This window comes from Schistocerca cancellata, chromosome 1 (genome assembly GCF_023864275.1).
Source record: "Schistocerca cancellata isolate TAMUIC-IGC-003103 chromosome 1, iqSchCanc2.1, whole genome shotgun sequence".
NCBI classification, from domain to species: Eukaryota; Metazoa; Arthropoda; class Insecta; order Orthoptera; family Acrididae; genus Schistocerca; species Schistocerca cancellata.
The window spans coordinates 838045473-838068534 of record NC_064626.1 but is presented as its reverse complement, the minus strand read 5'-3'; the positions used below and the strand labels follow the sequence as shown (position 1 = coordinate 838068534).

Genomic DNA, 23062 nt, shown 5'->3' with positions numbered 1-23062 from the left:
GGTTAAGACGTATTGTGTGTTGTTGTGTGGCAGGTGCCGGCGCGCTACGTGGTTCCGGACCCCCTGGACCTGCCGCAGCCGCCGCTGCCGACGCTGCAGCACAACGGCAGCCTCCTGGACGCGGCGGCGGCGGCGGGGGCGGCGGCGGCGGCCGTGGCGGCGGCGGCTGCGGGGGCGGCGCCGCGCCGCCTGGACGTGAGCGCGCACATCGTGCGGCCGCAGCTGCCGCGCGACCAGCCGCAGCTGCGCGTGCTGTTCCACGCGGGCACCGGCACCGCCGCCGCCGCCGACATGGGGCCCGGCGTCGCGGCGCTCGGCGGCCGCCGCCACCCGCGCCAGAGGGTCTGCATCGTGCTGCACGCCGCTCTTGGGGACCGCCCGCCGCTCACCGCCGCCTGCTCGCCCGACGGCGAGGACGGCGTCTGCCTCGCGCAGGTGCGTCACAGCCTCTACTCACTCACTCACTCTACGCATAGAAGAGTTATATGTAGAGTTGCAACCAAAGACTACAAAAAATAACGTAGGTTACGGTAGTTTGCCTTGTAGCTTTGGCCAGTTAAGGTCGTATCCGTGGTAGCTGTACGTTAGATGTTTTCCTTAACTCTCAGGCGTTACGTCATAACGATCGCTTTCTCTACAAGTGCGATAAGTGTTTTACCAGATCCCCCTAGAAACCGGACGTGATGAGCTGTCTAGAAACTGAGTGACGAGGTATAAATCGCTGGGTAACCAGCAGCACATTTTTGTTCTTTATGGTTACTTAAAAATAAGCAATATTGAGAGCAAAATTGAAATTTCCAATGTTTAATTCATATGTTATGCGAAAATTCTTGATCCGTAACGTGAAGCAGAGGAACGTTGTAGTAAAAATAAAGAAAACAATATAGATTTATCATAGACCTGTAGGAAATGCAATTTCCTCAAATAGGTTAAACAAAGTAAAAAAAATAAAAGAAAACACAAAAACAAAAATATGTGTATAACAAATATCGCTTCAATACTTCATCGAACTTTTATAAAACATGTTTTTTGTTATTCATAAACAATTTTCGCATTTTATTAACAATAACAAGAAACTCTTGCCTTTGGGATGATGAAGAACGTTCTATTCAATATTTGCTTCAATAGTTGCTACATTGTAGCAACAATAATTACTTATATATTTTATATTTGCCCAAGTAAACTATACTTGCATCAAAAGTAATTGCCTTAGTTACATAAAAGTACAGATGTTGCGCTATCAACAAATTTTTAGAATGAGATTTTCACTCTGCAGCGGAGTGTGCGCTGATATGAAACTTCCTGGCAGATTAAAACTGTGTGCCCGACCGAGACTCGAACTCGGGACCTTTGCCTTTCGCGGGCAAGTGCTCTACCATCTGAGCTACCGAAGCACGACTCACGCCCGGTACTCACAGCTTTACTTCTGCCAGTATTTCGTCTCCTACCTTTCAAACTTTACACAAGCTCTCCTGCGAACCTTGCAGAACTAGCACTCCTGGAAGAAAGGATATAGCGGAGACATGGCTTAGCCACAGCCTGGGGGATGTTTCCAGAATGAGACTTTTTAACAAATTTTTAATAAATATACATAATGGACTAACACTGAATGATGTCCAGTTCTAATTATGTCCACCAAAACAAAAAAAAAAAAAAAAAACAAAAAAAAAGAAGCCCCAGTTTGTCTCTTACACAGTGATTTGTGTTTTTGTGTTTGTTTCTCTCTTAATGTTACCAAGTTACCAATACTACTGACAATCCTACTGTTTACTACGTCATTTGTATACTGTGCCAAAACTACCGAACTGTTCTTTCGGTACAGCACAGTTTCAGTTATACGGCAGCGTCATGTGGGGTTATTCGTAAGTATCTCCACGGTTTAAGACGATTGCTGAAAAACAACAAAGAAAATAGGGAGCAACGACACGCATTAGTGCGTGCAGTATCTCTCCGACGTTTTAACTCACACGTAAATATGGGCGGGCGGAAGGTCACGTGCATGCAACTAAAATAAAGTTCCCTCTTCTTCTTCCTTAAGTGACCAATGAAATGAACTATCTTTTTAAAATTATGACGTAATGACATGCGCAGTGAATAGTAATAACAAAATATAAGAGGCACCGCATAGCTAGAACGCTCCAGCAGACCCAGAAGAAGACCGCTGCAACCGTGGCCGAAACGTTGGTTTTATACAATATGACGCGGTACCACACCCAGAAAAGTTTTATGACGACTGGCTCTGGCCGCGGAAGTCTTCGCATTTATACAGTTCACTGAAATCACTGCTGCTGCTCCCCTCCTCCTCCCTCCACCAACCCCCAACCACAGGGAATGGTCAACGTTAGCATCCCACTTTGGAAATCTGTTTCATTGGCTTGTCTATCAACAGGCGTGAACTAATCCAAGCGCCAGTGGGGAGGTTATGATTTGTCTATATGTTTCGACATGCATGCTCTCTGTAACTATGTCACAGTGCGTGTTACTATCGAAATTGGAAGAATTGGGTTAGCCATTGATATGTGTCATTTTTCTGTATTTCTTTTTGTTTTTGCGCAGCCCTCTTCTGAAACCCTCCAGGTAGAATATACACTCCTGGAAATGGAGAAAAGAACACATTGACACCGGTGTGTCAGACCCACCATACTTGCTCCGGACACTGCGAGAGGGCTGTACAAGCAATGATCACACGCACGGCACAGCGGACACACCAGGAACCGCGGTGGTGGCCGTCGAATGGCGCTAGCTGCGCAGCATTTGTGCACCGCCGCCGTCAGTGTCAGCCAGTTTGCCGTGGCATACGGAGCTCCATCGCAGTCTTTAACACTGGTAGCATGCCGCGACAGCGTGGACGTGAACCGTATGTGCAGTTGACGGACTTCGAGCGAGGGTGGACGTACCGCCGAATTGCTCAACACGTGGGGCGTGAGGTCTCCACAGTACATCGATGTTGTCGCCAGTGGTCGGCGGAAGGTGTACGTGCCTGTCGACCTGGGACCGGACCGCAGCGACGCACGGATGCACGCCAAGACCGTAGGATCCTACGCAGTGCCGTAGGGGACCGCACCGCCACTTCCCAGCAAATTAGGGACACTGTTGCTCCTGGGGTATCGGCGAGGACCATTCGCAACCGTCTCCATGAAGCTGGGCTACGGTCCCGCACACCGTTAGGCCGTCTTCCGCTCACGCCCCAACATCGTGCAGCCCGCCTCCAGTGATGTCGCGACAGGCGTGAATGGAGGGACGAATGGAGACTGTCGTCTTCAGCGATGAGAGTCGCTTCTGCCTTGGTGCCAATGATGGTCGTATGCGCGTTTGGCGCCGTGCAGGTGAGCGCCACAATCAGGACTGCATACGACCGAGGCACACAGGGCTAACACCCGGCATCATGGTGTGGGGAGCGATCTCCTACACTGGCCGTACACCACTGGTGATCGTCTAGGGGACACTGAACAGTGCACGGTACATCCAAACCGTCATCGAACCCATCGTTCTACCATTCCTAGACCGGCAAGGGAACTTGCTGTTCCAACAGGACAATGCACGTCCGCATGTATCCTGTGCCACCCAACGTGCTCTAGAAGGTGTAAGTCAACTACCCTGGCCAGCAGTATCTCCGGACCTGTCCCCCATTGAGCATGTTTGGGACTGGATGAAGCGTCGTCTCACGCGGTCTGCACGTCCAGCACGAACGCTGGTCCAACTGAGGCACCAGGTGGAAATGGCATGGCAAGCCGTTCCACAGGACTACATCCAGCATCTCTACGATCGTCTCCATGGGAGAATAGCAGCCTGCATTGCTGCGAAAGGTGGATATACACTGTACTAGTGTCGACATTGTGCATGCTCTGTTGCCTGTGTCTATGTGCCTGTGGTTCTGTCAGTGTGATCATGTGATGTATCTGACCCCAGGAATGTGTCAATAAAGTTTCCCCTTCCTGGGACAATGAATTCACAGTGTTCTTATTTCAATTTCCAGGAGTGTAGTTGGTATCTTCAAACTTCCTGCCATCCAGGTCTAATAGCGTACATGCCGTTGTGTCATGTGGAAAGCTACTGACAGAGTGTATACAGCGGTATACTACTCAATCCTTTAACATGTAAGAAAGAAGTTGGTTATTGCGTTATATTTCATTTTAAATGAATAACGCATAGGATATTTATCCAAGATAGTTTTAACCTAGACTTATTGGAAAACTATTCTTTTAAATCAATTTAGAAATTTATTTCATTTAGACTTAAAGTTCCATGTAATTTGCAGAAAACTGAAAGAAAAATGTGTGTGTGTGGGGGGGGAGGGGAGGGGAGGTAATGGAGTAGGGATGGGAATCCACAAAATTCAATTAAGAGTTTTCTCAGAGAGAAAAATCGCAAACGTTCTGATCTGCATAAGAGCCAGAACATTCTTCGTTGTCCCAGATTTTGCACTGCGTAGACTGTACATAGTTCCACACTACCTGCAAACATTATAGGAAGATATTGCCCCACAAATTACGCATTCTGTACTGCGACTTGCTGGATGAGAATGCTTTCTGACTCCATCTTCATCAGTGTGGTCTTGCAGCTCCTCGATGTCTGAACAACTGATGCCAGTAGTTTTTTTATTTTTATTTTTTTGACTGCTTTGGGATTTTCTTTGCTCTACAGTTGCTTCTACAGACGTCGATAGGCCTTTAGATCCAAATGCTTTACGTAACCTCCCAGTCCTCATTCATAAACCCCTGCTAACTAGAGGGTGGCTCAGAGTCCATGAGACAAACATCTAAGGGTGATAAATCAAGAAGTAGGGAACGACGCTGACACTTACCAGCGACGCCACGTGTCTGGTTATGTCCGTGAGAGGCGGTAAGATTAGATTAGATTAGATTAATACTTATACTTGGACGGAGAGACAGCATTGGTCGGATTTTTTTGTTTTATTAACCGCAAAATCGATTTTCGGTCACTTAGTGACCATCCTCAGTGCTGTAATACACAATTTAAATTGGTAGGCACTGGTGTCAACAAGCTTCACATAATTATGTGATCGCTCTAAGCTTGTTGACACCAGTGCCTACCAATTTAAATTGTATATTACAGCACTGAGGATGGTTACTAAATGACCGAAAATCGATTTTGCGGTTAATAATAATAATAAAAAAAATACGACCAATGCTGTCACTCCGTCCAAGTTTATCCATTATCTGGTCGTGGTGCACAGGACACTCCATGGAGTCGCCAATCAGTAAAAGATTAATACTTGTTCCATAGATCATGAATACGACACTTCGTAATGATGTGGAACGTGTCAGGTTACTAAAATATGTTTGTACAAGATATTACATTACACAAAATATTGCGTGACACTAATGTTTAAGTTGTTTTTTTTTCGCCTCCCTTAATTTATATCTAAAAATTCAGCCAATGAGTAGAAGGAGTTGTCATCTAGAAATTCTTTTAATTTATTTTTAAAAGTTGGTTGGCTATCTGTCAGGCTTTTGATGCTGTTTGGTAGGTGACCAAAGACTTTTGTGGTAACATAATTTACCCCTTTCTGTGCCAAAGTCAGATTTAACCCTGCATAGTGAAGATCATCCTTTCTCCTGGTGTTATAGCTATGCACACTGCTATTACTTTTGAACTGGGTTGGATTATTAACAACAAATTTCATAAGTGAATATATACAGGGTGAGTCACCTAACATTACCGCTGGATATATTTCGTAAACCACATCAAATACTGACGAATCGATTACACAGACCGAACGGGAGGGGAGCGGCTAGTGTAATTGGGTAATACAAACCATAAAAAAATGCACGGAAGTATGTTTTTTAACACAAACCTACGTTCGACGGGCGTTTCATGGGACGTGGAGGACGCATAAATTGGCCAGCCCGTTCTCCTGATCTTACACCTCTGGACTTCTTTCTGTGGGGTACGTTAGAGAAGAATGTGTACCGTGATGTGCCTACAACCCCAGAGGATATGAAACAACGTATTGTGGCAGCCTGCGGCGACATTACACCAGATGTACTGCGGCGTGTACGACATTCATTACGCCAGAGATTGCAATTGTGTGCAGCAAATGATGGCCACCACATTGAACATTTATTGGCCTGACATGTCGGGACACAATCTATTCCACTCCGTAATTGAAAACGGAAACCACGTGTGTACTTGTACCTCACCCCTCATGGCAATGTACATGTGCGTCAGTGAAAAAGACCAATAAATAGGTGTTAGCATGTGGACGTAATGTGCTGTTCCAGTCTCTTCTGTACCTAAGGTCCATCACCGTTCCCTTTGGATCCCTACGTTGCACACGATCGAACAGCGGAGGAGTGGTACTCATGCGTCAACTTTAGGTTACAATATCTCCGGATGTAATTAACATTTTACAATGCAACAAACGGCACTGATTACGTATTTGTTTATATGTTCAGATGTGCTAACAAAACTAACGGGGTTCCATTTAAAAAAACGTAGGTTTGTGTTAAAAAACATACTTCCGTGCATTTTTTTATGTTTTGTATTAACCAATTACACTAGCCCCTCTCCGCACGTTCGGTCCGTGGAATCGATTCGTCAGTATTTTATGTGGTTTACGAAATATATCCAGCGGTAACGTTAGGTGACTCACCCTGTATACTGTGAGGTTACTGTGAGGATCCCTAGATCCTTAAATAGATGTCTGCAGGATGAGCGTGGGTGGGCTCCAGCAATTATTCTGATTACACATTTTTTGGCAATGAATACTTTTCTACTCAACGATGAATTACACCAGAATATGATGCCATAGGCATAGGCACTCTGTGGAGTGCGTTGCAATGTGCGTTGCCTATCATCCAGTTATCTGCCCTGTGTGACACGAGGTCCACCCAGCCAATTACAGTTCCCGATTTGCTTCTAAAATATCTCTCTCCGTTTAGTGACAATCACTCTTATGATGTTCTTTATAAAAATTACTCTTAAATTTACGAGGGTAGGTAGTATGCCATCGCTGGGAACCGCGTGCGAAAATTTGTGTGAAACAAAAATTGTTTCCCATGGAGTGATCTGTCAGCCGTAGACGTTTGTCGACAAGACTGTGAAACTTTTCTTTGTCCATAAACTTCACCACTGTGAAACCCTCTGTATAACATAACTTTGCCAATTCGGTGAATGAATATTTGGTAGCCAATAAAAAATACAGATATATCACCTAAAATCTTCGTAAATTCTGTACAAACCAGGCTTACAGTGCTACATTAATGTCAAATATACTTCATAACGTCAAATAAAGAACTCATACCTGTAAAAATTTTGAAGCCTTTTGCTATGCATTTCAACTACCATAGTGGCATAGCTAACACTAACAACCATCAGCCATGTTATGACGTCAACGCAGCCTGTGAGGAGTTAATATTACTCTCACCAACAGACTGCATCCCGAACACGAAATATTCACTGTGTTTCCGCGTCCCCCTACATATTCCAAAAGAATCTGCTCTCCTGTACTGTTATTAGATAGTTCATTCAGCAGTTTCCTTGCTGGTAATTAATTCAGGTGATCGATTATGCAGTTGCACCTTCAGACATGTCTTCTGGTTATCCAAATCAAATGAAACACTGCAGTACGTAAAGAATCCAAAACGTAACTACGTCGCATATCAGTCGTGCAGTTCTCGTATGCAACCAACGTGAAGGCCAAACATTCAGTAACCGAAGTTTCATGACCGTGGGACCATCCCTGACAACAGTGACGCAGGAAGTAGTACTCGTTCAGGGTCACAGAAATATACTTTGCATCTTCTTATCTCGCGTGCCAGCGTCCACACCATGCTCGCGAACTATTACTAATAACTAGTTCTCACTCACCACCTAATATCAACGTCATTGTTCTTTCTGCGACGCATTACAGGCTCAAATGGTTCAAATGGCCCTGAGCACTATGGGACTTAACAGCTGTGGTCATCAGTCCCCTGGAACTTAGAACTACTTAAACCTAACTAACCTAAGGACATCACACACATCCATGCCCGAGGCAGGATTCGAACCTGCGACCGTAGCAGTTGCGGACACATTACAGGGATGCATGTTTTCAGACCCATTATCGGAGTTTGGATTTGCTAGAGGTGATACGAGTTTTTCAAACGAGGAAGTGAAGTACTTCATTCCTGAAGCTGTCCACTAATGTGCTATTAGTAAACGCTATTTTCCGCAATTTTATAGTTTTGGTGAGGAAGTACTGCCCTTCAAAACTGATGTTGGTTGCTGGCAGAAGTTTTATGTTAATTACGTTACTTGAACGCTATGGAAAATCTTAAATATGAGATAGAAAAATGAAGAAGACGCACAATAGTATTAGTAATCGAAAATTACGTTTTTCAATCATATATTCGTGCCCCACTGCTGTGTGTACGCGTAAAATGACAGCACAGTGAGAGCATCGGTAATAGAAAATCTGCACAGGAATTGATATCCGAAATCTCCTATGATGTTGAAACGTCCTTTGTTTCGTAGTCGGAGAGGTCGTGGCCGGAACGCACGCGTTCTGTGGCTCGCGAGACAAACTATGTGATGCTTTGCTCCGAATATTACAGATTTAATGCCCTGTAGCTCTCTTAGTGCAGTCACTAAGATTACGAGGTTCGACCACTCGACTCGGAAACGTACACCACTAATATTCTGTACACCTCCTCCTAACAACTACTCGCACTCACGATAATTTCAGCAAAGGGAGGTAGATCAACAGAACAAAGTCAGTTCGTCAAAAGTCACACAAAGACATCGGACTTCAAGTTTCCATAGAAACGAATGGTTTTCAACGCGGATAAGCCCCGTGTATAGGAGCATTATTTCTAATAGTTGTGGGTTATAAAAATAAAATTTTTGATCACTGATTATCAAGTAATGTTAAACTCTTAGACATCACTTCCGCTCCAGAGTGTCCATGACTTTTCTCCTACTGAGAGGGTGGCTGCCATCTCCTGAACAGTATTCATACACTGCGTATTTTCAGTCAGGAGCATAATGTAAGCATTTGGCTGATCGTTTCTCACCACCCGCTAACAGCACTCCTCTGGATGGTGTTTGTTGCTGCCAGGACTTTTCGCAAGTATTGCTGTGAAAACTCTGTCGTCATGGTAGAGTCACAGCACTTAAGGAGCCTTCAGTCCCAAACCACTTTAGGTGGATCAGAGAAAGAGCAAACAATCGGTTCCAAATTGGACAAAGCCCATATACAACGAATGCTAGATGCCAGCTACTGCGTCCGTAGCGAGTAAGGGAATGAAACTGAGAAGTTATGATATACATTCTTACATTTTGTCCAGATGAGTCCTAACGCTGTAATGATTGCCGAAGGTCAAGTTAGCGAAACAGATACATTCTATGTGAAACGGATTACGTCAGACGCAGAAAGAATAAATATTTAAATAAAAACAAATTTTTAGTACTACAAGTTTTTAAACCAGACTAAAAAGTATAAAATAATTTCTCCTAGCACCACACAGATTACTAAGCCCACACAGATAGTTCTGAAAAATTTTTGATTATTTTTAGTAGCTATGAGAACGCTTGTGAGGTTTATAATGGGAAACGTGGGGCGCATGCAACAGATATTAGTTAGGAGGTGAGCTATTCATGCCTTAATTATGTGTTGCATCCAACCTGCGCTTAAATCTTACAAGTTATTTCATAGCTATTAAAAATTCATAATCATCAATTATCAGAACTATCTGTGTTGGGTGAATCTGTGAATGGAGCTAGTTGAAATTATATACCTTTTACTTAGATTTAAAAAGTGTTAAATTAAACCTTACTTTTATTTAAATAATTATTTTCTGCTTTTTAGTCTTGTATGTGTGAAAATTTTCAGTCGATTTAAAACATCTTGATGATATTGCAACAGAGACATTTGGTAAGTTTCAAGTTTATTTCAGCTTCTTTTCATCTGAATCAACCAACATATTGATTCCTCCTATCTGTGAAGTTAAAGAGAGGTTTGAGCTCACATGTAGGCTTGCCCAACAACCTTTTTAGCAAGAGCAGGCATTCATCTTTGGCGCTGTCCATGTTATCATTTACTACTGCACTTTAAACGTAACTTTAAGTGCTATAGTGGAACCAGTTTAATCTTTAGAGCTGTCAGACAACTTTAAACGCAATCTTTAATCCTTTCAGCAAACTTTCAACTGTATATTCTGATGGTGCTCTAGTTCATTTGACGAGCGAAACCGGTAAATGAAAATACTAGGTGCGACTTATGGCTGTTTTCAAGGACTAAGAACTTACCAACAACCGTTCTTACCACGAACCATTGGCGATTGGTACCCGAAAGAGGGAAATGGCAGTGGCAGCAAAGTACTCTTCGCTACACACCAGACAGGAATGAGAATTAATAATGCATTATCATCCAACTACGAGATACGTTGTAAGTTTCAAATCTTTAGCTCATGAAGAGACAACAGTGGTAAATAAACTACTCTCCTCCACACACCACACAAAGAAGCAGGTTAATGTGGCACTGTCGTCCAGTTCTGAGCTATCTTGAAAGTTTCAAGTCTCTAGCTCATCGGCAAGTAGGTTTAAAATCAGTTACAAAATTTGTGCTTAACAGACAGGCAGACAAGAGAGCTAACTAACAAAATTTTGGTACAATGAGTGATGTATATACCAAATGTAGTTGATATTCCTTCAGCCGGCCTTGGGTTACGCTTTTTTAACACCTCTTTTTTACCTCTCCCTCAGCTGTAATGGTGCTGAGGAGGGTCTTAATGTTACTTCAAATTTTTCAACGTTGTAAATGATATGTGCGCCCAGTTTGGTAGAAATATTTTCAGGCGTTCAAGAGGTGCACATACACTCGTAAATACAGTGAGTTTTCGCAGCTCCCACTAGGTTAGCCGAGATCGCTAATGTGCTATTTCATGGACTCGGGTAGGCGCGCCGTTCCCGGATCGATTCTGCCTGGCGAACTGACGGCGAGGGCCGGTGTGCCGGCCAGCCGGGATGTGGTTTTTAGGCGGTTTTCCACAACCTCTTATGTGAAATCTGGGCTGGTCTCCACATCCCGCCTCGGTTACACGACTCGCAGAAATATTAAACACGTTCGCACCAATTCATGTTTATACTAAACTCAGGCAGCTGTGGGACAATGATACCGTCCTGAGGGCAGGGGGGGGGGGGCGGGGGGGTGGCTACGGAGTGGCGACAGGAAGAGCATCTGGTCACCCCTTCAGTTAACCATGCCAAATTCGACCGTAATCTTGCCGACCCTGCGAAACCTGTGTGACAAAAGCACAAGCAATAGAGAGTGAGTTGTCGCAGATTCTTTCTGTAGCAGGTAATTTACACACTTTGCGCCAATAGGGACAGTAACGCAATCTGCTAAGCACATCCATCGAGCAGGAACTCCCGTTGTACAGGCGGTGCTCTGCATTATACTTCATTGTCACCTGTTTACTCCTCCCAAGTCTCTAACTAATCTGGAAGGTAGTTTCAAGTCAGTTGCAATGTTTGTATCGAAAAACAGACATGAAGCAACCTAATAAATACGTGTTAAAAAAGACGTAGGGAATGTTGAGCTAAGCATAAACATTGTCGAAAATGTTACTGAAACGATAATAAAAATTCTTGATGATGGACCTTTGTAACTAAATACTACGTAATGAGTGGAAGGAATTTTGGTAACCAATTTTCCCAGTGAACACAGCGTGCGCCTGTAATTTCCGATCGCGTTCTGCCTGACGTGCACTATGAAGAGAACAAAATCTGTTAACTCCCAGTACCTCATTGTAATGGATATCACGCAACGCAAGCGTCAGACACATGTGGCCATTTGACCTTTCATACACACAAAACCGTATATGTGTGCATATGGATGTGCACGTCATGCGTCTGGTATTAAACGCGAAAATTAAATATGGAAAGCCTCATATTTCTCATTCGTTGTTCATACGCGCATTATTGTTCTTTTACCATTTTCACTCATTGATTTCCTACCATTTAAATTTTGCTAATGTTAGGTTAGGGTGAACTTGAACTCCACTGACGAAATTTAGGAGGTTTTTCAAGGATATTTTCTGAGCTCACTTTATTCTTCATTTGAAATATAGTGAAAAAAAAAGAAACCGACGTATCGCGAAGGAATTATGCGAGTGGAACGGAAATCAATAGGTGTGATGTACATGTACAGACAAACTCATTATTAAAATTTCAGAAAAATTGGGTGACTTATTTATGAGCTTCAAATACTGAGCACCACTACGGTCGCAGGTTCGAATCCTGCCGCGGGCATGGATGTGTGTGATGTCCTTAGGTTAGTTGGGTTTAAGTAGTTCTAAGTTCTAGGGAACTGATGACCACAGCAGTTAAGTCCCATAGTGCTCAGAGCCATTTGAACCATTTGAACCACATACTGAGTAAGTCAATACCACGTTGGTCCACCTCTGGCCATTTTGCTAGCAGTTATTCGGCTTGGCATTGGTGGATAAAGTTGTTGGACTTCTTTGGCCTCGAATCGCACTGACTGGAGTAGAATTGTGTCCAGTGATGAATTCCGCTTCGAACTGAGCTATGATGACCAACGAGACGTGGGTGGAGAAACCCCGGGCAGTGTGAAATACCAACGTATTTGTTGCCCAACATACGGCCTGACATCGAGGAGTAACGTTCTGGGGCGCCAATCCATTTGACAATAGGACCCCTTTGGTTGTGATCCCCGGCAGTCTTACAGCACAGTGGTACGACGACACTCTGCACCATGTATTGTTGCCGTGCATGGCAAGCCATCCTCGGCTTACATTTCAGCAAGATAATAACCGACCGCCCGCAGCTAGAGTTTCTACTGCTTGTCTTCCTGCTTGCCAAACCCTACCTTGGCCGGCAAGGCCGCCGGACCTCTTTCCAATTAAGAACGGTTGGATCATTATGAGCATGGCCCTCAAACTAGTTCGGGATTTTGACGATATAACGCATCAGTTGGACAGAATTCGGCAAGATATCCCTCAGGAGGACATCTAACAATTCTGTCAATCAGTGGCAGTCCGAACATCTGCTTGCGTAAGGGCCAAAGGTGTGCCAACTTCTTACTGATTTACTCAATTTGTGAAGCTCTTACTCTGGAATAAATTATCCAAGTTTTCTGAAATTGTTCTCATTTGTTTGTCTGTACATGCACGTTTCTGTTCCACTCGAATAATTCCTTCGTGGTGCATCGTCATTTTTTAAATAACAAACGAAAAACGTGGACAAGAACATGGAAACACCGCGAACACAACACACAACGATGCCTAATACAGTGTAGGAAAACTATTGTCAAACAGCTTCGAATCGTCTGGGAATGGACAAATGCAGATAATGTATGGTTATTAAGAGAATCAATACCATTCTTCTTGCAAAATAGTGGCATGTTAGGGAAACAGTAATGGAGGTGGATAGCAATCACACATTCTCCCCGAAGTAAACCACAAAGGTTCAATAATACTGAGATCTGGTGACTACAGTGGCCAGGGGTGGGGCGGAGGGGGGGGGGGAGACGTGACAATGCATCCTTATGCTGATAATACCAATCCTAGATGAAACGAACTGCATGTCGTCTTGGAACAACTATTGTACCATGGGATGGACCTGATCAGCCAAAATGTTCACATAATCCTTGACGGTACAGCGACGTTGCAGTGTAACAATAGGGCCTTTGGAATACCACGATATTGCTGACCAAATCATCATCAACCCCCGCCATGTTTCACTCCTGGCACTTAAACTCGGGAAGAGGGTGCAAACACTCTGAAACAAGACTCATCTTACAGAATGACTTTCTATCGTTGCCCGATAGCACAGGATTTCGTGTTACACCCAGTTCCAGTGGCCATTTACATTTCAGCTAGATAATGACCGACCGCCCGCAGCTAGAGTTTCTACTGCTTGTCTTCCTGCAATTCCCTGCTGCTTGAGCTCCCTTCGTGTTATTTTGATGCTGTAAGGGTGCACGAGAGCGACATTCAGTTCTGTAGTGTCTTTTGTAGCTATCATCTTATTTTTCGCCATAATCCATTGATCGTCCATCACGATCGCTCAGCACATACTTTCCTATGTGTTGTCACTTAGCGAATGATGTTTTTCCGCTTTCCGTGTATGCGGCATAAATCTTCGATATGTTGCCTCTTGGAACACCAAGCACTTTGGCTAATTCCGTAGCATGAGCACCCACCACACGAGCACTAACAATCTACCCACGTTCGAAGTCACGTAGCTCCGACATACAGGGAACATTGGTCTGACTAGGATGTATTAGTCCTTTGCTGTCGAGTCCCATAGATACAGGAAACTCTCTGTTCATTACCGATCACCATCTTTCGTTCGCTGCTGTAGCTTTCATCTGTGAATGAAGAGACGTCATTCAACATGCTCGTGAACTTAATCACTCGGCGCATCTTCACAACTCGATACTCACTATAGCATCGCTTCTTGAAAAAAGTAATGTAAATCACTTTAACGATGCTCAGAGAATTGTAACTGCTATTATCTCTGTATCGTAGTATATAAGAAAAGATTTCATTGTGTTCTTTTGTCTTCTTCTTTGTCTTCTGTGCCGTGTTCGTTTTGATGTCGCATTTAGATTAAGTTCTGTAAACAATTATTTCTACTATATGTAGTGTATTTAGAATTTCTGCTAATTATATACTGCGTGATCAAAAAGTCAGTATAAATTTGAAAACTGAATAAATCACGGAACAATGTAGATAGAGAGGTACAAATTGACACACATGCTTGGAATGATATGGGGTTTTATTAAAACCGAAAAATAAAAACGTTCAAAAAATGTCCGACAGAATAGCAATAATTAGCATAACAAATTACGACAAAGCAAAGATGATGTTCTGTACAGGAGATGCTCAATATGTCCACCATCATTCCTCACCAATAGCTTTAGTCGAGGAATAATGTTGTGAACAGCATTGTAAAGCATGCCCGGAGTTATGGTGAGGCATTGGCGTCGGATGTTGTCTTTCAGCATCCCTAGAGATGTCGGTCGATCACGATACACTTGCGACTTCAGGTAAACCCAAAGCCAATAATCGCACGGACTGAGTTCTGGGGACCTGGGAGGCCAAGCATGACGAAAGTGGCAGCTGAGCACACGATCATCACCAAACGACGCGCGCAAGAGATCTTTCACGCGTCTGGCAATATGGGGCGGTTTTTTTGTTTTAAAAAAACCCCATGTCATTCTAAGTATGTGTGTCAGTTTTTACCTCTCTATCTACATTATTCTGTGGTTTATTAAGTTTTCAAATTTATACTGACTTTTTAATCACCCAGTATGCCAGTATTTAATAAAGTATCTGTTTCTGTTAGTAGCAAGAAAGTACTTTCCCTGTCCCCTTTATTTAATTAATTACGTAACAATTAAATGTTTTCCTGGCCTTTCTAATTGCATTGTTGAAGCGACGCCATTGCTACGATCATCACCAAACGACGCGCGCAAGAGATCTTTCACGCGTCTGGCAATATGGGGCGGTTTTTTTGTTTTAAAAAAACCCCATGTCATTCTAAGTATGTGTGTCAGTTTTTACCTCTCTATCTACATTATTCTGTGGTTTATTAAGTTTTCAAATTTATACTGACTTTTTAATCACCCAGTATGTCAGTATTTAATAAAGTATCTGTTTCTGTTAGTAGCAAGAAAGTACTTTCCCTGTCCCCTTTATTTAATTAATTACGTAACAATTAAATGTTTTCCTGGCCTTTCTAATTGCATTGTTGAAGCGACGCCATTGCTGTTAAAATTGATAAAAATTTCTTCATAGCTATTTAATTCTGAAAGTATTGAAAGGATTTAATACCAGCAGTAAATGTAAAACGGCGTCTAATAATAATTTCCATTTCATTTTAGGGCAGAGGTACAGTTTATTGAAAGGAATTATTTTAATTGTGTACGCTGCCATTGCACGTAGGAACCTCACAGAGAAAAATAATTGTTTGAATATTATATTAAATTTGCTTATCGCGTAACATTAAAGAAAGATAATTTTTTTATCCATCTTGAGTAAGACGGATGTCTTCACGTTGGAATATGCATGATATTTCTGGCCATAGCGCACTAAGAAAATTTGGCCGTGGGTTTTAATGAACGTAAAAGATATTTTCTTTAATCAAACATTTTCTTTACAAATTAACGGAACAATTTTTTCTCTCTTTTTCAAAAAAGGTTGTTTTAATGTGATTGTTTTTTAGCCTAAGCCAAATCGTGTTACGTTATACAAAAAATAAAAAGAGGATCAAAACGGAAAATTACTTAAATAATGATACAGTGATCGATGATTTATATAATGATTTTATCAATTACTAACAGTGTTGGGAAGGCATGGGTCTCCGTAGGAAGGACGGCAATTTAAATTCCCGCCCCGCCATCCAAATTTAAGTTTCCATGTTTTCCCTAAATCACTTAGAGGAAAGCCAAGACGATTGAATTGTAAGGGCCGACCTATTCCCTTCCCCCAATTAAAGCTTGAGCGCCATCTACAGTGACTTATTGATCGATGTCACGTTAAACCTCAATCTTACTTTTCTCCGTTTAAAAATATTGTAGGTGTCACGAGGTGACACAATCTATCAGAGAGCGGCGCTTCTAAAAATCTTGCGCAGACTAACCAATATCATAACAGATGACGACTATTTCATCATAGCAGTACCGTAACAGTAGGACGCATGCGACAGTGGACTGACTGATCTAGTGTACCCATCAGAAAGCACATTCGGAGGTACGTGTAGGCACCAATTTTGATGTAGAGGATGAAGTGGGATAGAGCACTATTTTCGTTTGTCTCACACATGCCAGATACTCAATGCAGTAATCAGAACACATTAAAAATTCTAGTGTAAATACACTGAGATTATGAACTGTCGATGTTTATGTCTGTTGGAACGTTCGGGCAGAGAGAATTGATGGGTAGAGCTGTTCACCAATATTACATCCACGTCTGCAGGGAAATCCTCAGCATCAGAGTAGAAAACCCAAGGGGTCGGAATTTGTAGGGAAATTATGAGCCGTGTGCACTCCGTCAGGTAATGCTGATCTCACATGATAATCTTGAACAGGCGAAACCTTTCTTGATTATAACAAATTGATCGTTAGAATTCCTGTTTTTGTGCAAAATCGGGATCTATATTTTATTTAAAGTAAATCCCTCTTTCAGTTTGTTAAAATTACATTGTTTGCCATTAAACACCAGGAAGAAAATAACAAAATATTGAAACTTGCTTCTAGATTAAAATTGTGTGGAGGACCCAGACTCCAACTCAGAACCTTTGCTTTCCATGAGTAAGTGCTCCACTGAGTGAGCTACCAAGGATGACACAAGATGTGGCTAAACCACGTCTCCGCAATAACCTTTGTTCTAGGAGTGCTGGTCCCGCAAGGTATGTAGGAGAACTTGTATGAAGTTTGGAATGTATGAGAGGAGGTACTGGTGGATGTAAAGCTATGAGGAGGGGTCGTGGTTCGTGCTTGGGTAGTTCAGTGGGTAGCGAACATGCCCGCGAAAGGCAAACGACCCGAGTTCGAGTCTCAGTCCGGCATACAGTTTTAATTTGCGAGGAAGTTTCATATCAGCTCACACTCCGCTGCAGATTGAAAAATTCATCCTGGAAGTAAAATATTCCTTAATCCATATAAACAGTTAGTAGGAAGAATACATGATTAAATTTGTATGTGTCTTGTGGGTGCAAAGGATGCTAATTTGGGTACCCAGCTTGCCGCATTGACAGCACAATGGCTGTAACCCTGCTGGACACCGAATCGAAATGAATTTGAGTGACAGATGCGAGCACCTAATTCCCTGCTCTTCACTCTATGCTAGAGTTCATCAGTCGTAGTGGCTGACGAAGGGATGGCGGCAGCTCAAAACCTGATCTTTTTAGTACGCGAATATCGCGGAGAACTTGCTGACCTGACCAACGGTCGAACACCATTTGTAATGGGGCAGGTCAGGCAACACGAGCTACATGCGATCTTGCGTTATCTTGTTAAAAGATAAGGCCAGGGACCCCTCGAAAATAGGGTGCAGCCTTATATATTCCTGACACTGTATCATTGTGGACTCTGAAGAAACTTTCGAACAAGTACACTAGTGAAGAACCGATTACATACAAGTTACCAGTTTAGTTTCGGCAAGGCTATGTTGTCATCTTCGTATGCCTTATAATATTACATCATCTTTTTATTAGTACTGTATATGGTGTTACATGATTCGCGAACTTCACCGGATATCTGCATGTCAAACATAAATGAAATACAGTGTACAAACATGTTACTAAGCCGTCTACATGTACTCACACACAACTAACTATCCAGCCATCGGTCAGGTCCAGCAACGTAACTGCTACAGATCAGATTACTATGCTAACCAAAGGCAGTCGTATTGTGTACCCAATGGCAGCAACCATCGTCACACCAGGTGCTGAGCCCTTTGAGGTTGGTGGTGATCCATCTCCTCGAAGCCTCCACACACGGATACGTTAATTGTGTTATACGGAGAACTGGAATTCGTCTGAAAGGGTGATATGATGCCACTACTGAGTCCTGTGTTGTTGTTGGACGAACAGCGGTCGGCGCGGCTTCTGTGCTGCCGTGACAGGAAAAGCGGCATCAATGATGGTGATGCTGACGGGGAGATGTATCCAAGACGACGTAGAACTGTCCGTATTGATACTTGTCTTGCTGCAGACAGCCAGTCTCCTGACTCAAATTACGTGATCCGTCTGTTTGATCCCGCACGGCTGAGCGAACGATATGCCTATTCTCTAAGGCGCTTGGCACATTGGGCGCGGAGCATACCCACTTGAAACAAATCGATTATATAAGTGATATCAAAAAGTTTCAATTTGAAGGTCGTGCAGTACAGAATTAGTACGCCAACGAGACCAATTCACGGTGAGCATTGACCCAATCGCCGGCTGGAGTGGCCGAGCGGTTCTAGGCGTTACAGTCTGGAGCCACGCGACCGCTACGGTCGCAGGTTCGAATCCTGCCTCGGGCATGGATGTGTGTGATGTCCTTAGGTTAGTTAGGTTTAAGTAGTTCTAAGTTCTAGGGGACTGATGACCTCAGATGTTGTCCCATAGTGCTCAGAGCCATTTGAACCATTTTGAACCATTGACCCAATCGCCCCACGACACACCAGACTGAAGATAAGCCTTTGGTAAAATGCCGTGCCCTGCTGCGTGAAGAGGTCCGTAACTGCCTGCTGCACATCCTCGACCGACAGGAATCGTTGACCCTTCAAGGTCTTTCTTAAGGGACTGCAGGAATGATAATCGCGTGGGGAGCGGACAGAACTGTAAGGTGGGTGCTCGACTGTCTCCCAGCTGGGTTTCTCTACCAGTCCTTCGGCGTCTTGTGTCGAATCGCGATCAGTACGAAACTTGCTGCACCATTTTACAACGGTAGTCTTCGACAGACATTGTGCCCAACACACATTATTCATTCACCGATGAATATCTAGTAATGTTTGTCCTTCGGCGGTCAGAAATGAATAACGTCATGTTGGTCCTGTTTGCACGCATTTGTTGATAACGTCGACTTAGTTGTTTCCTTATTTACTCAAAAATGGTTCAAATGGCTCTGAGCACAATGGGACTTAACGTCTGAGGTCATCAGTCCCCTAGAACTTAGAACTACTTAAACGTAACTAACCTAAGGACATCACACACATCCATGCCTGAGGTAGGATTCGCACCTGCGACCGTAGCGGTCACGCGGTTTCAGACTGAAGCGCCTGGAACCGCTCGGCCACAGCGGCCGGCCCTTCTTTACTATACGCACGTCGGAAAGATATGAATCCCACACTAATCCCTTGCCCAAATGTTGATGCTTATGTACCGACACCTTAGTCGCTCTACGCTGCAAAGCCATCAAACGGAAACTTTCTGATGGCCCCTTATACAAGGTGAGTCACGTAAGACGTAACACCCATTTCATTTCGTGAACGGTGACACATATCGAAACACAGTTTTCCGCACATGTTAGAGCATTGAGGGGAACGTATTTGCTATTTGGTAACTTTTTCAGCGATGGTATCAACGGAGATATTGAAGCAAGTTCGTTCTTTTAAGGAACCGTATACGTTTTGTAGCTGCAGTCGATTGCTCTTGAGAAGACAATTAGAGTGACACAGCGTTTGTCAATGTTGACGTTGAAACCCGTCGCAAAAGAACTCGAGAAATGTCCTAGACTTTCAGAGCACGGCGGCCGGAATCGGCATTAGCGGTGCAAACACTGCCAAGGAGAGCTCTCGTGCTATGCTGTGTCAGAAGTCAATGCATTTGCCTGTTTACTTTTCTGCACTGCAGGCCGCTCATTTCTGCTTTAACATTCGTTGCGTGCAGACATGTACACCAATGAGGGGAAGTTGGATATACTAATTTTATATGTTTAATGGAAAAGAAACGCCGTAAAAAGAGTACAGCGATACAGGGCTGTCCGTCTCGATGGCCAATGTCCGACAGGTTGCTTGAACGTCAAAAAGAGGACAAGTAAGAAGGCTGCAACTGACAGAGAACACGAAGGAGCTGTTTTGGCTACGACGCTAATGAATCCGTACACTGGTACGAGACGTATTACCAAGGAATGTGGAGTCAACCAGATGAGTGTCATTCGCATTCTGCATCGGCAGAAATTCCATCCCTATCATCTATCACCACATCAGGCACTCGACTGTGATTTCGAAAGTCATACAGAATTTTCTCGCTTTGCCCTTTAGCAACTGAGAGACAGCCGTACGTTTTTCCAGCTTGTGCTCTTTACCGATGAAGCAACGCTTATTAACCACGCTAATATAACTTTGCTTTAGGCCCGTGAGCTCAAGGGTAGCAACACACTTATTGATAAGCCACCAGTAGCATTAGATAATGTTTTTTATGTCACTGAATATGGTGCAGGAATAACAAGAAAATAAAAGTCACTGCTTGACGACGAGAAATAAGGCTAACACTGTATCCACCAATAGGAAGCCTATGTTTGATCACTGGTACAGGAAACTTCTCACAGCGTCTGTAAATGACGAGTGCCACGAGACATTAGTCAGTGGTAAGCAATGGCTGCATCTGTTGACGACCGAGGGAGTCAAAGAGTCTGGTCCTACATAAAATCGCTAAGCGCGTCTAAGGCTTCCATTCAGTCCCTTGTTGGCCAATCTGGTATGGCAGTTGAAGATAGTAAAACGAAAGCCGAAGTTTTAAATTTCACATTCAAGAAATCGTTCACACAGGAGAACCGTATAAACATACCGTCATTTGACCATCGGACAGACAACCATATGGACGACATAGCAGAAAGCATACCTGGCGTAGAGAAACAACTGAAAGATTGGAAAGCAAATACATCACCAGGTCCGGATGGAACCCTAGTTAGATTTTACAGAGAGTACTCAACGGCATTGGTCGCTTACCTAGCTTGCATTTATCGTGAAACTGCCGCCCAGCACAAAGTCCCAAGCGACTGGAAAATAGCGCAGGAGACTCCAGTATATAAGAAGGGTGAAGGAACGGACCCACAAAATTACAGACCAATATCCGTAACATCTGTTTGCTGCAGAATCCTTGAACATACTCAGTTCGAATATAATAAACCTTCTTCAGACTGAGAAGCTTATGTAAACGAATCAGCATGGTTTTAGAAAACATCACTTGTGCGAAACGCAGCTTGCCCTTTTCTTAGATGATATACTGAGAACTATGGATGAAGGGCAACAGGTAGACTCCATATTTCTAGATTTCTGGAAATCATTTGGTGCCCCATTGCAGACTGTTAATGAAGGTACTAGCAAATGGATAAGTTGACAGATATGTGAGCAGCTCGGAGACTTCTAAAGGAATAGGACGCAGTACGTTACCCTCGACGGCAAATGTTCATCAGAGACAAGGATATCGTCAGGAGTGCCACAGGGAAGTGTTATAGGGCCGCTGTTATTCTCTATATACACTCCTGGAAATTGAAATAAGAACACCGTGAATTCATTGTCCCAGGAAGGGGAAACTTTATTGACACATTCCTGGGGTCAGATACATCACATGATCACACTGACAGAACCACAGGCACATAGACACAGGCAACAGAGCATGCACAATGTCGGCACTAGTACAGTGTATATCCACCTTTCGCAGCAATGCAGGCTGCTATTCTCCCACGGAGACGATCGTAGAGATGCTGGATGTAGTCCTGTGGAACGGCTTGCCATGCCATTTCCACCTGGCGCCTCAGTTGGACCAGCGTTCGTGCTGGACGTGCAGACCGCGTGAGACGACGCTTCATCCAGTCCCAAACATGCTCAATGGGGGACAGATCCGGAGATCTTGCTGGCCAGGGTAGTTGACTTACACCTTCTAGAGCACGTTGGGTGGCACGGGATACATGCGGACGTGCATTGTCCTGTTGGAACAGCAAGTTCCCTTGCCGGTCTAGGAATGGTAGAACGATGGGTTCGATGACGGTTTGGATGTACCGTGCACTATTCAGTGTCCCCTCGACGATCACCAGTGGTGTACGGCCAGTGTAGGAGATCGCTCCCCACACCATGATGCCGGGTGTTGGCCCTGTGTGCCTCGGTCGTATGCAGTCCTGATTGTGGCGCTCACCTGCACGGCGCCAAACACGCATACGACCATCATTGGCACCAAGGCAGAAGCGACTCTCATCGCTGAAGACGACACGTCTCCATTCGTCCCTCCATTCACGCCTGTCGCGACCCATGGAGGCGGGCTGCACGATGTTGGGGCGTGAGCGGAAGACGGCCTAACGGTGTGCGGGACCGTAGCCCAGCTTCATGGAGACGGTTGCGAATGGTCCTCGCCGATACCCCAGGAGCAACAGTGTCCCTAATTTGCTTGGAAGTAGCGGTGTGGTCCCCTACGGCACTGCGTAGGATCCTACGTTCTTGGCGTGCATCCGTGCGTCGCTGCGGTCCGGTCCCAGGTCGACGGGCACGTGCACCTTCCGCCGACCGCTGGCGACAACATCGATGTACTGTGGAGACCTCACGCCCCACGTGTTGAGCAATTCGACGGTACGTCCACCCGGCCTCCCGCATGCCCACTATACGCC

The 23062-nt window shown here is 44.1% G+C and overlaps 1 protein-coding gene across 1 annotated transcript in view; it reads left to right on the top strand.

Moving 5' to 3' along the window:
- LOC126106857 (transmembrane protein 132E) overlaps window positions 1–23062 on the top strand; it is a 264511-nt gene that overhangs the window by 18246 nt on the left and 223203 nt on the right. Inside the window, exon 3 of the mRNA XM_049913292.1 lies at window positions 34–435. Within this exon, the coding sequence (XP_049769249.1) occupies window positions 34–435 (402 nt within the window). The remainder of the gene's footprint in view (window positions 1–33; window positions 436–23062) is intronic.